General features: G+C 37.0%; 1 protein-coding gene across 9 annotated transcripts in view; it reads right to left on the bottom strand.

The window, feature by feature from the left end:
* Window positions 1–16175, bottom strand: part of PDE1C (phosphodiesterase 1C) — a 661967-nt gene that overhangs the window by 32445 nt on the left and 613347 nt on the right. For 5 of the 9 annotated variants that reach the window (XM_025380636.1, XM_025380639.1, XM_025380642.1 and 2 more), the window contains exon 18: window positions 888–7632. The exons of the other annotated variants lie outside the window; for them this stretch is intronic. In XM_025380636.1, the coding sequence (XP_025236421.1) occupies window positions 7619–7632 (14 nt within the window). In that variant the 3' untranslated portion in view covers window positions 888–7618. Of the gene's footprint in view, window positions 1–887; window positions 7633–16175 lie in introns of those variants that run through there. 9 annotated transcript variants of the gene reach the window in all.

The raw sequence follows: 16175 nt of genomic DNA, 5'->3' as shown, positions 1-16175 counted from the left end.
AGGCTGGATGCTATACAGGATGTAAACCCGCTATATCCCCACAAACAGGAGTAATGAATGACTACACAGGGTCCCTGAATCATGATGGCTCAACTTAAATTTTTGGACTTCATGATGATGCAAAAGTGATACACACTCAGATGAAACTGTATATAACCATTCTGTTTTTCACTTTCAGAACAGTATTCAATAGATTACATAAGCTATTCAATACTTTATTATAAAATAGGCTTTGTGTTAGGTGATTTTGTCCAACTCTGGGATAATGTAAGTGTTCTGAGCATGTTTAAGGCAGGATAGCCTAAGCTATGATGCAAACATAGCTGGTAGGTTAGGCATATTAAATGCATTTTCGACTTACGATTTTTTCAACCTACAATGGGTTTATTGGGACGTGACCCCATGACAAGTTAAGGAACATCTGTATTCCCTAGTCAGACTCCTTATGTTCATGGCCGGAACAGGAAAATGTTGCCAAATATACCCCTTTCAAGAGTAGGAGAAAGAAAAAGTTTGCAATTCAGAAAGCTAGCATCACAGGGCTGTAAAACCATAATATCATTGTACCCTGAAGAAAATTAAACATATGGAAGCCAGCTTAATTCCACAAATGCTGAGATTTCTTATGCCTCTGACAAGCTTCTGATAACCCATTTGCTTCATCCCTCATAGTCAAAAAAGCTGAAATGAAACATGATATAGTCATACTCTGTGTATGTCTTACAGAGTGCAGGCAAAGGCACTTGGTGCCTGGGTATTATGAGGCGTTTCAGGGAATACAAAAGAGACAGATGGTTGACTGAGTTTGGACAGCCCTATATCTGAGACAGAACATGGACAACAATGGGAAACATTCAAAGGAAGAAAAAAAACAGACTTTTCATTTATCCAATTCCAATTAAGAGGTTAACTCATTGTTTTTATTTGGTAATCAGAAGAACATACAAGTACTTATGCATTACTAGATGCTGGGAGAAAATTATACATTGAAGGACTGTCAGGCTCATCTGTGCAATAAAGGTTTACAATAAACACATCATACATTTTTCGGAGAACAGCTCAGTATACTCTTTTCTACATGAATCCTTATGATTTAATTTTGTATTTGGAGATATGATACTATGGCATTTGGATATGTTGTTTAAGCAGCATCTTAGGGAACGGAACACTCTTCCTTAGAATGGATGGCCATTCTTTTGCCCTGTGATGTACAAATGCAAATTACAACCTGCATTTTATCTGCCAGAAGTGTATTTCACATCACGGAACTACACTCTATCACTACCATGAAATCAAAACAAGTCCGTATTACCATCTTCCCTTTTGGAAGAGCATTCTCAGAACATATCCAGAAATCCCTTCCTTATTCCTCCAAAGAATTGTTTATTCAGCTAGATATTGGTTGAGGTTTGGGTTTTGGTTCTGCTTGCCTCTCTCTTTTGAGTCTTGCTAAATGTTCTTGATATTAATCCAGATATTTCTCACAAATCCAGCTGAACAGCAGCAATATCTAAGGCTGAAGAGATGAGTTGAGTTTTCCATTCACATATGGCCAGTGCCCTCATCAGGAGAGAGCCTACAGACTGATGGTGAGTGGGGTCTCTTTAGGATGGTATGCATTTAATGCATAGGGTGCTATGCATCCTAAAGAGAAAAACCCTGTGAGAGCAAAAGTTGTGCTCTACACTAAGGGAGGACAATAACAACATCATTTTCGCCTCTAAGTGACTCACCGTGCTTTGGGTAATTGATTTCCCATAAAGATTTCCTTTTTTCCTGCTTCCTTTTCCCAAGCTGTTTCCGTCTTCCCATCTATCCCCAGTGACCTTTACACCCAAAACTTTCCCATATGAATTACATGGAACAAGGTGCTTTTATTTTTCCCATTATTTTGTGTTTGTACATGCTAAAATGATACTGCAAGCAGAATGGGTTACCTGGGCAGAAGCAAAAGAAGGAATTTGTGAAGGGTAGAAAAATGGGAGGAAAAAAAAGGAAAACATAAAGGAAAGAGTTTGAAAAAGGGAAGACATTTGAATTAGATGGGGGGAATCTGGTTGTACAGTGGGCACAAGAGCTGATAAAAACCTAACCAAGCTCTACAAATGAAAATAGCAAATATATTTTTGAAAATTTTACAGCATATAAAATTGTATAAAAATATCATCAAAGCAAGAAAAAAGGAAATGTATACTCTATAGTTCTACCTCTAGAATCAGTTATTGAACGATACCTATGGCTGTAGGTTTTTCCTATCCATCTGTATATATTAATATAATATGTGACTATATTTCTGTACCATAACACATATACCCAAAGACAAGGACAGTAGTACACAAATTCTACTCCAAGATAGGTCATGAGAGGGAAGCAAAGACTATACAATGATGTGTCTCCAGGGCAATCTATTTAAAACTCATTCTATAGCCATTGGGTTTTAATGGGCTTTATTTTAAATGAATTACCCTGCACCATAAACTGACTGAGAAATGCTCCTGTAGGTTCAGAAGCCAGCACTCATGAAGAATACATGGGTGAGGTTCAGGAATCACGGCTGAAGCTGACCAAAGCTGAGAGGATGGGTCTCCAGTTGGCACTGCCTCTGGCCTGCAACAGCCAGCATTCACCCTTCAAGGGGGAGAAGGTCTCCTCAGGGGAGACTGAGTGAGTGCCCTGAATGAACTGAAAGGGCCCATACCCCACTCCCTGCTTCTCCTGGCTGAGCAGATGGCAGCCCAGGCTGGGTGCAAGTAGTTAGTGAAGCCAGCCATTGCCAGGGTTAATCCACTTCTGCTTGGGAACAGAAGCCAGAATAAACATGAATTCATGCCAAATATGTCTGGCAATATTTTCAAAAAAAAAAAATGAGTAGGGTGAGGGTATTGAAGAAAACAATCAGGAATTAATAGGGTTTAAACTTGGCCATCATACATCTTTCAGTCCAGGTCACCCACTGCACAATCGTTCCTTGTTCAATATAAAAACAAGACGCTTTTTCAGTGGCGCAATTCTTGCTTAATTCAGACATTCCTGGAGAAGCAACCAGTCTTTTTACAAATGTCCAAGGAGAATCTTTAGAGGCCTGCTTCCCATTATTCTAATCTCCCTGGGAACATGTTCATGCTCAGATAAACTGTCTAATGTAAATGACTCTGGTAACATTCTAATTCTAGTGTCATCTCCATGCCCACCAGTGTCTTTGGTGAGAGAGAGGAAACCTTAAAAACTAAAATCTGGCCTTGGCAAGTAATATGTCTCTTGATTCCCAGAGGGAGGTTTCATAGGAATATTGTCACTGCTTATTACAATTTTTTTCATTAAGTTCATTTTCTCAGTGATGAGGCCTTTAATCATGGATCACAGTTGATAAATTGTAAGTATTACTTTCCATTTGTTCATGAATAAGATCCAATATAACATCGTTATTGCATCATTATGTTCTTTAACATCTAACTTTGCCACGGTGCGGTGCTGTACCAGATCACATTATTGGTGGAGCAGAACTATGCAGTGATTCCTCATGCTGTACGTAGAGAATCTCCTATTTGCTCTAGGTGGGTCTGTTTAAGGTTTTAAAGGTTTCCACTTGGATTCTCAGTAAATTCACTGATGTTTTATATAGATTGGTGTCATCTTCCCTTTTGGAAAGACATTCTCAGATAAATCCTGTTTTATTGTTTTGTTTTGTTTTTTCTTAAGTCAAGAGGCCACAGAGAAGTTTTATTTTAGTTTTTTCATAAATTTGGCTGACAATTTCTCCCAAATTACCTGCAATTTCCCATCTCTTGTAATAAGTTTTTTGTGTGAGTAGGGTATGCCTGCATATACTTAGAAGATAAGCCTTTAGTAGTGTACTTGGCATATAGGAGAAGTTGAATAAATTTTCAGGGAAATTTGAATTTTGTTTGCATTCACAAGTGGATAGTGGAATTCAGTTAGATGATTTCGAATGTGTTTCCTGAATGCTGACCGTGTTCCAAGCACTGTGGTGGGCCAGCACTGCATCTCCTGTGGGGTGTGTGGGCATCTCAGAATCAGAACAAAGTTTCCAATTAGGAAAAACAAAATGTTGCCTGAATTCCCTAAATTCTCTTTATCTGGGATAGAACACTACATATACAGACTTCCAATCTTAGAATCTTCCCTATTTCACTATGAGAAAAAGATTTCATGCTTTGTTTCCTATTGTTTTTCCTAGGCTCCGTGGGGAATGTTACAAAGTAATTTCCATCATCAAAGTCTCTGCTTATAGGTTAAAAAAGAAGAAAATATATTATATTATATTTCTATCATCTATCTATCTATCTATCTATCTATGTATCTATCTATCTATCTATGTATCTATCTATCTATCTATCTATCTATCTATCTATCTATCTATCTAAGGAAAAGTGACCCATGAGAGAAGTGATATTAAAATAAACAGTATCCATACTTCCAAAATATGGATAACAAAAATTGGTCTCCAACTTTTGGATTACTGTCTCACATCCCATGATAACGTTGCTTTTTACTTTACACTTTTGTATCCAAAGGCATGGTTCCAGGTGGAAAATATAATACAATGGCTTCAATTCTACAAATGAATGAACATGTGCTCTAGGTTATTCTTTGGCTTTCAGATGTTTAGATATCATTTTACTGTTTAAGTGTATCAGATCCACAATGGGATCCTGTCAAATGTTTTCAGTAGTTTTTAAAAGCTCCAAAAATGAAATGGACAGTGGAAGAAAGTCCATTTGAATTTAATGGGTTAGAAACGGGTCTCTTGCCAGCTGCCATGAACTAATAGGGCTCATAACCTAAGAAAGATTGGCACAAATAAAACATGGAACAAAGTCCTCCATAAGAATGGGTCATTATGCCACTGAAATGTACCATATTAACACAACTTAAATGTAGCGCTATTTGACGGCATGGGGACCCAAATTCAAGGGCTAACTCAATTTGTCACATTTTACCAAGGAAGGTGTAGAGCGTGTGGTTTTGTCTGTGTTAGGTCTGTCCCTATTGCTGTCCCCACATACTGGTCATTCTTAATTCAGGTGTGTAAGTCCTTGCTCTGTGTGTGTAAACCAGAGTAAGATGCCATAATCTGTGCAATAGAATAATGTTTGTCCCAAATTGCTGCTCAACTTGAAGAAAGCTGTTTTAAGAGAATTAAAAGACCCCAGAAAATAAGCTAGAGCTTTGGAAATACTGTTCTTGCAGTCAGCACTGATGTGGAATAATTACTTTAATGCTTTATCAGCTCCAGTATCAATTCATAGCATCATATAATATAGCATTTTGTATTTTTAATAGATAACTTTGCATTTTTACTCAATATCCCTTCAAAACACTTTTTAAAGATTTAAAGCTAAGAGTGAGTTACATGGAGTTTTGTTTTACTTCACTGAGAGTTTTAGGTGAAGTTCTTTATGGAATGAAATTCTCTTTCCATTCTTTTTCAGCTGATTAATGACTTAAAGCAAATGAAAAACATTTCAATTTTTATTGGTGCTAGAAAAAATGGCTATATTCCTGTTTCTTTTTCAAATGTTGTTTCTTGTTGCTTGTTAGATTATAAAATGGAAGCTGTAGACTTTCTATCTTGACTGGCCAAAAAGCTCCACATACAAAAATACAGAATATAAATGAGGTAAAAGGTCCAGGTTCCAAGGTCAAAAATTGACATACTCTTTGTTATATTTAATTTCAATACAAAATCATACCACCTCTAAGCACATAGTTTGCAAACCGATTGAATGCAGCTCACAGGCAGGTTTCATTTGATTAGCACAGTGTAAGTTTTTGAGTTGTCAATATGTAAAAATTTGGAGAGAGCTTATATCAAATCCTAGGTATCTAGGACCCCCATCCCCACACAGCTCAAATTCAGTAGCTGCCTACCAACTATCCTGTTTTGGCAGCACCCACCCTCCCCAATTTCTCTCAGTCCCCATTGCTTCTTCTTCTCTTACTGATACAAAGGCCCTCCATGAATTGCCATTTACCACAATGACTGTGATATTACATGGCTTGCTTTATTCATTTACTTGACCTGCCAGACCCCTGAAGTCATTTGAATTTGTGTCCACGTTATGTGAAGAGGTCATTGTTATGAACACAGGGAGCACAACAGAAAAATCTAAGTGTTTCTCCAAGGCAAAATGTAAAGTTGACAGAAGAAATCTGTTCAAACATCAGCATGCTGTTGTGTATTCTCTACTACAAAGTTCTTCAAATCTTTCTGTTGGGGAACATTTTGGCAAGGCAAAGGTCCTGGAAGACCACATACAGTCTCTTTCTTTCTGCCTGAAAAAATGCCAATATTTTACCTTAGTAATAAAAGGATGTTTAAATGTCTGTTCTCGTGCTTTTTCATGTATAAATTAAATCTGTAGTGGGGAATACACTTAAACCTATTTCCTAGCTCTCTTTCTTTCTAGTACTAATCCCCACTTCATCACCAGCATATTCATGTGCTTTACTCTTGGGAAGGGCACAGAGATTCCTGTGTGACCAACAACCACATTTTAAGAATCACTTTTATCTAAATCACATCAGACTCATAAAGTCACACTTTACTGGCACTCCCTTAGATCCCACCTGTAATTTGATCTCAAGGGGGCTGCAATGTTATTCTCTTTCCATGCTACATCTACTATTCTTATTTTTGATTCATGCTATTAATCCACTTCTATCTTGTATTTTTAAAAACTCACTAAAATGCAAAGAATTATCTGCTATATCTCCCTGATACTAATTCCCTTAGCACTTTCCTGAATAAAAAGAAGAGTGATGAAGTGAAACCACAGATATCCAAAAGAAGATGGCCAGCCAGTGGTAAAAATTTCAGTAACCACTCAGTTATGGATGCTACCAGTGAAAACAATGGGTACCCACTCAACAGTATGGTCATCAGCTAAACATTCAGGTTTACACTAATGAATGAACAGATACAATAAATTAGCCATCAAATAAAGATTCCTATGGAATAATCTTTTTTAGAAAACAAACAGAATTCTGTATTATACAAATGGGAAAGAAAGCATAAGAACAATTTTAAGTCTGAAAGGACATTGGAGAAAACACATGTTCCTGACAGGAAAGGAACCAGAGACTGGAATCATCATCTTTGCTGTGATGAATGTCAGCATGGCTGTATCGTCAGTAGCCAGTGCAAAAATGACAACATTTAAAGTAATGGCATTGACAGTCATAAAATGGCAATTACTGTGTGTGTGGCTTTTTTCAGGCCTCTCCCAGCATATCCAGGATGTCCATTCTCATCAGGCCAGACAGGTGCCTTGAAAGCCAGGTCATTAGCAAAGGATTTTGAGGATGTCCCTTCATGTTTTGTTTCTGTTTGAGTAAAAATCTCAAGTTGTTTGGTTTGCTCAGGGGAATATCCCCCAGAGTTCTAAGACCTCAAACCAACCCCCAAAGAGTCATCCCCTGGGAGGAGATGGTGTGAGAGAAGGCCAAGGGTCGGGGGTGGGGGCTTGTGTGTGAAAGTTGTACACCTTCTCCAGATATGAGTCTTTGTGGAAGAAGGAGAAGAAGGAGAATGAAGAAGCTCAGCTAGAATGATGCAAGACATTGGCAGCCTCTTTTATTGTCTATGAGGTCTTTTTTACTCTTCTGAATCTGAAAAAAAGAAAAAGAAAAAGAAAAGTGTCAATGCTGCCTTTCCCCCCCACCTCCACCCTCCAAGTCTGAGGAGAAGAAAATCTAGGGGGCAAAAAAAATGTGAGAACTAAACAAACATTTCCATACTGGTCATTGCGGTGTCCCTTGTAACAAGATTTGTTCTTTCCATAGGGGAAAATCTCAGTGCAAAACTGTAACATCAGTCCATTTGAAATCTTAATAGTTGCTATAAACTAGATTAGCAAACATTTGGTCATGCAATAGGGATAGTAAGCCACCTTCTTTTGCAATGGAGATGACGGTTTTGTTGCCAGATCTGGTCAATCTGTCTCAAGGGTCAGTGGGATTGGAAGAAATCAGATTCATCTAATCCCAACTGTTTTCACATCAAAAGCAATGCTCCTGTCTCAGAATTCTTGCCCCATCCTCAGAAGTTTCCCAGAGACATTTAATCAAGATATGTCCTAGCCCAAATCATTGTGCAGATGAGTGAATCACCTGAGTTCTCCACTGGACCCACAGCAAGGGGGTGGAGGAAGACGACAAAGATGGAAACAGGACTAAGTTAATGGAAAATTGATAATATTGCATTTTTTTTTCAACTGATATGCTCTACCCCATGTAACCTCAAAGGCCTTAGGCAGAATTTAAAACAACAGCCACAACAAAACCACCATATTATTTCTTCCACTTGGTGTTGCATGCTCTGCAAGTCATCATGCCTTATAGTTAGAAAGTGTTTCCTCCTATGCAGGGCTCCAGTGGGCTTGGGCTTTAAGAAGGGTAACACCATTATCTACAGAGATGTTAGAAGCCTTTACAGGACAAGGAAAGTTTTCCATTCAACTTTAAAGACTAAGATACTCTCCTAAGATTTAGGTGAATTTAGCAGAAAACTCATTGGGAGATAGGAGAACTCCTTCTGATCTATTGTAATTACAGTCAATTCTCAATTTTCCAGGGGCCATTGATCCAAGCTTCCTGCTGTTCCTCTAACTTTATTATGTTCTTGATTGTTCATTATGTTTACCCTCCATTAACACCTTCACCTATTTGAGAGAAATAACAGATAAAAGTGAGGCTTCAGACCAATCACTTTACCCCAATACAAGCACTGATAAACTTGCCAGTGAGAGAAGGAGATGAAACAAAAGCTGAAATCAAGGATGAGAAATTTTCCGTTGATGCTGATAATCCATGCACAGTTTGGTCCACATGGAAATTGCAATGGACTTTGTCCTTAGTATTCTGACCCTGCCATTATGAAGTTGGGATCATATGGTATGAGTCTTCTTTTAGAGAGTCATCATAATACTAACCACCTTCAGAGATGTTCCCTGACCCTCAAATGTAAAGCCCAATTTTGTTAGGATGACAGAAGGTTGGGTTTGATTTTTTAATAACAGACCCATTGGTTGGAAGGAAGCTAGAGACAGATAGCTGGGGACAGCTGATAAGGACCACTATTTAACTCAGTGAGCCCCACCTGGCCAACAAGGAGAGTGATGCACCTCCTGCAGACTGGGTTAGCAGAGACCCACGGTCTAGACTGCTGGGTCCCAGAGATGGAAAGAGGTCTATCTAGGGTTTTAATGAAATCCAAAGGCTGTTAAAAGGAGATATTCCTCCATTTCTAATCACTGGAAAAGGAGATATTCCTCCATTTCTAATCACTGCTTATGGGTGAGATGGTGGAGTGTTCCATCTGGCTGTGGATCTCCATCCTCCCCTCCAGCTTTGGGTCAAGGGGTGAAGGGAAAGGGTGAATTAAAGAAGTTTGTGTGTTTAAGCTGTGCCTGTGTTCCTTGTCATTAACTACAACCAGCAATAAAAGAACAAGAAGCATATGTTCTATAGCTGGGTCTGTGACCTGCTGACCTGTGTGATCATTCCTGGCCTTCCCAAACATATGCCCTCTAAAAGTAACTTCTGTTTGTGAATTTCTTAAGGCACTTAAGAAATACCCTAAGGTCCTATGTCATAGCTATCTGCAAAATAATGTTCCAACCCAGACTGCTGACTCTTTGAGAACAGGGAAAATACCTGTTTATAACACTTCTTGCATGTAGTGCAATGCCTGACGCATAGTATATGCTCAACAATTTTTTTTTAAATGAAAAAGAAGAGAATTGAATAAGCATGAAGAGGATGGGACTGATAAGGTTTGGTGATGAATAGGAGGTTTCCCTCCACCTGTTTTCTAATTTTGACTTTCACAGCATGAAATGAAAATTTAAAAGAAAATAATAAACACCCTAATTATATATTTTATTCAATAGTAAGGTATGATATATCAAAATATTTACATTCCCTATGAAGAAGCCCAATTATGGATGGCTTTCTATGGAGCTAATCTCACAGAGAAGGAACACCTGCTATCCAGGCAGCTTTGGCATGGTTTGTACATCAGGCCTGGTCCTCTTTTCGCTCCACATCCTGTCTTTCATTGTGTTTTGGTTTTATGTATTTGTGTTCAATATCAACTGAAATTAAGTAAGCATCAGCAAGACTATAACGTATATGAAAATGAGGACCCTGAAGACAAAGTGTTAATAGGCCACTCTGTGTGTAACTGGGATGCATGACTTTTTGAAGGCCACAAAAAGTAGTTAAATCCTTCCACTTTTTTAAGAGTGACTGATGAATTGAAATGGAAACTTTCTTGCCACATCTTGGAATAATTCAGGAAAATATATTTAAGTGCCTGTCCCTTTACCCAAGACTTTTTATATCTCACAAGGTAAAGCTGTGAGGACTTTAAATCCTGAAGTGCAAATACATGGTATATGAATTCACGGAAAAGTATTTAGTCTATGGGAGCATACAATCATGTTTCAGCAACTTCATTTAGAAAATTGGGCGATGGACTTAAAACAATGTGGCCTTATTTATGGTACCATGCTACTCCCACAGGTAAGTGCAGATGCTGGATATAGGTCTTAAAACCATGTGATTTAAAGATAATTGGTTTTAGAAGAAGAATGAAGTTCAAGTTAACATGACTTGATTCTAAAAATGTGTTTATCCATTATAATGTTTATTCCTGGATCACAAATGGAGTGTCAATGAGGTAGCCCTCATAATAATTTGTCACTGGGCTTAAAAAATATTTTAAATGCATTTCTCTTCCATTATTCTTGGATTTGATGTTTCTACAGCCTGATTCAACTATAACCTAAACTCAAAAAAGTAAGCTGACTTGGCTGAAGAGAGAGCTGGGATTCAAAACCAGATTTTCAGGTCCTAGGAACTCTGTACCATAGCTGCCTCCCTATGGAGTCGACTTTCTACGAAAACAGCAAGGTGGTACAGCACACACCTGACAAGTTATAAAACTCTAAATAGAAAAAAAAAATGAAGAATAAGTGTAGAGAAACCAAAACCAACTTTAAATGTCATGTAAGACTTCTATTGGGCATATGAATGGGTCCTTTTTTTTTTTTTTTTTTTTTAAATAAGAAGAAAACACTAAGAAAAAACAATTTTAGAGTTATCTGTTAGGCTTTATCCAGGTATGGATTTAATTGTCCTAGGTCACAAGTACATGACAGCTATTTTAAAGGGTTATTTTCAACATGTGCCTGCTTTCTCCTTGCCCTAAACAATAGAGCATATGATTATAATAGGATTATTCTAAATGAATTTTCACCACAAATAATATCCATGCTACAGTTCTGCTAAGACAAAATCCTCTCATCATGTATTATTCCAGCACAGAAAAATAAAACAGAAGGACAGATAGACAGACACATAGATAGATAAACCAGATAGATAGATAGATAGATAGATAGATAGATAGATAGATAGATAGATAGATAGATAGATAGATAGATACATACATACATACATACATACATACATACATACACAGACAGACAGATGACATTTGTGGGGATGTAACTTCTTAAAACCTTGCCTATGTCATTAACTCCTAAAATTTACCCATTTGATCCAAACACACAGAATGAGAACAGTACAAGAAGGGAACGGTTAGGTTAGTGCAAAAGTAATTGCGGTCTTTACCATTACTTTCAATGGCAAAAACCACATCTACTTTGCAGCAACCTAATAGTTCTTAAGTCCAACCCTTTCCCTCTTTGCCTTTCCTTTTGCTCCAATGCATCTGTGCTACCACTGAAAATAACAATGATGTTAAACTCTTCCTCTCTACCCTTGTTGAACACTCTTTTGCGCAGACATGGGTGCTTACCTGTACCCTCACCTGCACCTCTGTGAATCAGGGATGTTGACTTACCATCAGAGGAGTTGTAGGAGTTACTGATGCCTGACTTTTACTTGTCTGCTAAAAGTGGGCAACTGTCTCTGTTCTTCTGTCCCACACTGCCCAAGGTATCTTACTGCCTTCATGCTCTGTTTTAAGAATGTAGCATGTTAACGCAAAGAAAACGATTAAAACACTGAACTCTCTAAATGCCCCCAAGGCCTGGCCCACTTTTAGCAGACAAGTAAAAGTCAGGCATCAGTAACTCCTACAACTCCTCTGATGGTAAGTCAACATCCCTGATTCACAGAGGTGCAGGTGAGGGTACAGTTAAGCACCCATGTCTGCGCAAAAGAGTTTTGTTTCTGATCAGTCTTTGAATCTGTGAAGTCAGGAAGAAGTCGAGGACCATAAAGAAAGTCCTTCAGATCAAGTAAGTGAGGCTTGGATTTTAGATCTGAAACATTCTGACTACTCTTCACGTTTTTCTCAATTTTATTAGTTCAGGAAAAGCAGAAAAGACTCTAAATGAATGAGAAAAACAAACAAACAAACAAACAAACAAACATTTTCTGATGTTTTCACTATGGCTCCAGGGCATAGAATAAAAATAGCATATATTGTAGGGGGCTAATACTTAAGAAACGCAGATGTCGTCACTCAGAGAGCAGGGTGCCCATCAGTGGAGAATGCTAAGAAAAAATGCAAAGAGGGAAAGCTTGAATACTTGCTGAATATTGCATTTTAATAGCTTTTTTGAGCATGTGGGTATCTAGACAAGAAATGACATTACCAATGTAGACAGTGTTAGGTTCTGCCTTTGGCACATATTTACTTCAAAGGTACCAGTTATTTTAAATAATTTTTATAATGTTAATAGAGTTTCTTTTGGCAAACGTATTGTTACTTGTGTTTCTCAAATTCCTCGCACAGAATCTGACAAAATATCATTTTTCTAGGAGAAACTATTTATTTCATGATTACTAAGTTTTATTTTAAACATCCTGAACATCAGTATTAAGGAAAAAAGAAAAATCACACCTTGCCCAGTAGTTACAAAATTCTAATTCCCTCTGTCAAACCAGATTCCTTTACAAATACAGTGGTACATTAATAGTTCCACAGAGAATCTAGAAGACAGAGTGAAACAATGAAACTTATGTAGCAATAACTACAAGGGAAAAGTTGTTCAGAAAGTCTAATTTTATCATTAACAAAGAGTTCACTATATACTTTTATTTGACATTTCTAATATGTAGTTATTTGGTAAGAGACTGGGATCTAAACACCTATATAAAAAATAAGAATTGATGTTAGAAGTTTCCCTTAGTACAACACAATTTATTTAAACCCATCAATCTCATATATCATATAATATTAATATAATCCACATATTATGGATTTGTTAATAGATTTTCCTTCAGTCCTTAAAAAAAAAAAAACCAATTATGTTGGATTTAAGCACCGCTGAATTCATAATAACTCTTGTTGTTGGTTCAACCTACAGCACAGCTTCCAAAATTAAGTAGAAAATGACAGTGAAGTATCTAGATCAAAATGTTTAACCAAAAAACCTTTTAGAGTTTAATTAGTGAAGTTTTAACTAGATACATGAGAATGACAGACATCAAAAAATAATATTACAATTCTCTCCTCTATGGATTTTTTGTTGTTTTCCTTGGACTGGAACACATGCGTATATGTATATATGATTTAAGATATATGTAATATAGTTTATCATATAGGTTATATATTATATAGGGTATAATATATAGGGTATATATTGTATATATGATATATATTAATATATTTTACATGTTATATGTCATATATGCATCATATATCAGATATATCATATATGATTCATATACCATATGTATCACGTTTGTATACTACAAACGTGAATTTCAAGATACAAAAATCTACAAGAGGACAATGGTAGTCACCTGCCATCTTGTTCCTGTATAATTCCTTTATATTCATTATCTACCATCCTTGAAAAGCACAAGGACATTCACTGAACCTGAAAGTATATAAAAAATGCATTGATTTGAAATGGATGTTTATAAGCAAAAGCGCTAACTGTTCTGATTCACTATGACTCAGATGAAATGCTAGAACCATGAGTAAGTAATAGGCTTTGTACTTCCATGCTCCCAAGAGCACAAGTCCATAGCAAAAAATGAACAAGGTGCTTTTTCAGGCTAACCCCGTTTGGCCACTTCCCACTCACATATTATGGATTGGTTAATAGATTTTCCCAAATCTATTAAAAAACCCAATTATGTTGGGTGTAAGCATCACTGAATTCACAATGGCTCTTGTTGTTGGGTCAACCTACAGCACAGCTTCCAAAATTAAGTAGAAAATGACAGTGAAGTATCTAAATCAAAATGTTTAATCAACAAAATCTTTTAGAGTTTAATTAGTGAAGTTTTAACCAGATTCATGAGAATAACAGACACCTAAAATAATATTACAATTCTCTCCTCCATTTATTGACTCCTTGTTGTCTTCCTTGGACAGGGACATTGGAGTGGAGAGTTGAGATATTTGTCAAACTACTTGAGAAAATAAGGTTGTAAATGCTTTAAAAAACATGCTAAACCACAGCATTTCCTTACTATTGATGTTCCACATGACATAAATATGTGAAGTAAATGGCCCACAGGAGTTTTCATGGACAAATGGCTAAGGGAAATGGGATATTAGTCAGAATTTGTGTTCTTATGATGACTTAATTGGAACCCAAAGCACTCCAGACATTTGGTCCCTCTTTGCTCATGAAAAATAACCTACACGGATGCTGGATTCTCATGTTGAAAGCAATTCCTTCATTAAAGAAATGTCTACTTTTCGTCAATATACAGAAGGCTGCAGGATACCTTCCCAGAACTAAGAAATATTATCCTTTGAGACAGAAACAAGTTTAAAACCTAAAGGATGGGATTAACTATATGTAGAAACTGCCGCAAATTAGCAGATTTTGACTTCAGTGGCATGACCACTAGTGAAGTATATTACAAATGATTCATTTCTAAAAACAGTTAAGCACTGGAGTTACAAAGGGTTAATTTTTAAGGTAAGGAGAAGAGATTCAAAGTTACTGCTATGGCAACACTGTCTTGGGTGTGAGAGAAAAGGACAGGGTAACAGCTTGTCTTCCCAGTTCACATTCCTTGGCCTGTTTCACACATCACATTATCTGGGCACACCTTCAGAGGGGTGTAGAGCCAGTGAAAATCTGGTAGTCTAAAGTGGACAAAAAATAATGAGAAAAAAAATCGAGAACATCTACCTTAAAAACAATGAAGTATTGTCAAGATTAAGGCCCAGAAAAGCAATCAAAGATGACTGAAAGTGAACAAGAATAATAATCTACTCCAAGATATTAACACATCTGATGGCTGAATTAATGTGTGGCTGAAAAACAGGCAAGAAAAGGGGTGCCATAGCGGGGTGCCTCTTGCACTGTCAGGATATAGACCATGCAAGATGACCCATATTCACTCTTCGTGGCAGGTCTGTCCCAATGATAGAAACAGATTTCAAGATATTCTACGTTAAGATCACAATTCATCAACAAAGTCCCCTTACATGTTCAGTTCAGCAGCAACCTTCTGATACAATTTGACTTTTCAAGTAGGTTTTCCTTCAAGAAGAAACCACCAACTGGCCAGTTGATATGAGGATTCCAGCGTATGTAGAGTATATATTTCACATTGTACATCAGTAAACTGTCAGTCAAAACTATGCACTGGTCACAAGTATTCATTTCAGTGTCAACAAATCCTCTCTAGCATAATCAACTCTTCCTTTACTGTCAATATGGAATTCCTTGTTCTGCCATTGTGTAGAGCTCTTCTGGCTAATCAGCAAGCCTCTTTTTCTAATCATCACATATCCCCTAAGCTTCCAGATGAAAGAATTTTGTGTTTCCCAAATGAGACCATTCTTACATAAATAATAAAATGACGAATGGCAAAGTAAATTTCACTAAAAAGTCCCATGTCAAGAATTCTCAAAATGCCAAACATTTTCTATTACATGTAGTGACGCAACATAAACTAGGGTAGAAGTTTGAACAAAAATGGTCACTAAGACCACCATCCTCTAAGAATGGTAAATCCATTAGAATTTTGTCAAAAATCACATCAACAGTTCCTTAGAAATAGATCTTTCAGAAATTGGGAAAAATATTAAAGGAATTACAAAATTCTCCATAACCTCTTCTACATCTAGGGGGTATAAGATTAATTCAAATATGAGTGTGCTGAAGACAAGTAAGTGTGTTCAAGTGTTGCTATGGCTCTGCATG

The sequence above is a fragment of the Theropithecus gelada genome, chromosome 3 (genome assembly GCF_003255815.1).
Source record: "Theropithecus gelada isolate Dixy chromosome 3, Tgel_1.0, whole genome shotgun sequence".
Lineage (NCBI taxonomy): Eukaryota > Metazoa > Chordata > Mammalia > Primates > Cercopithecidae > Theropithecus > Theropithecus gelada.
This window is presented reverse-complemented; position numbering and strand designations above follow the sequence as displayed.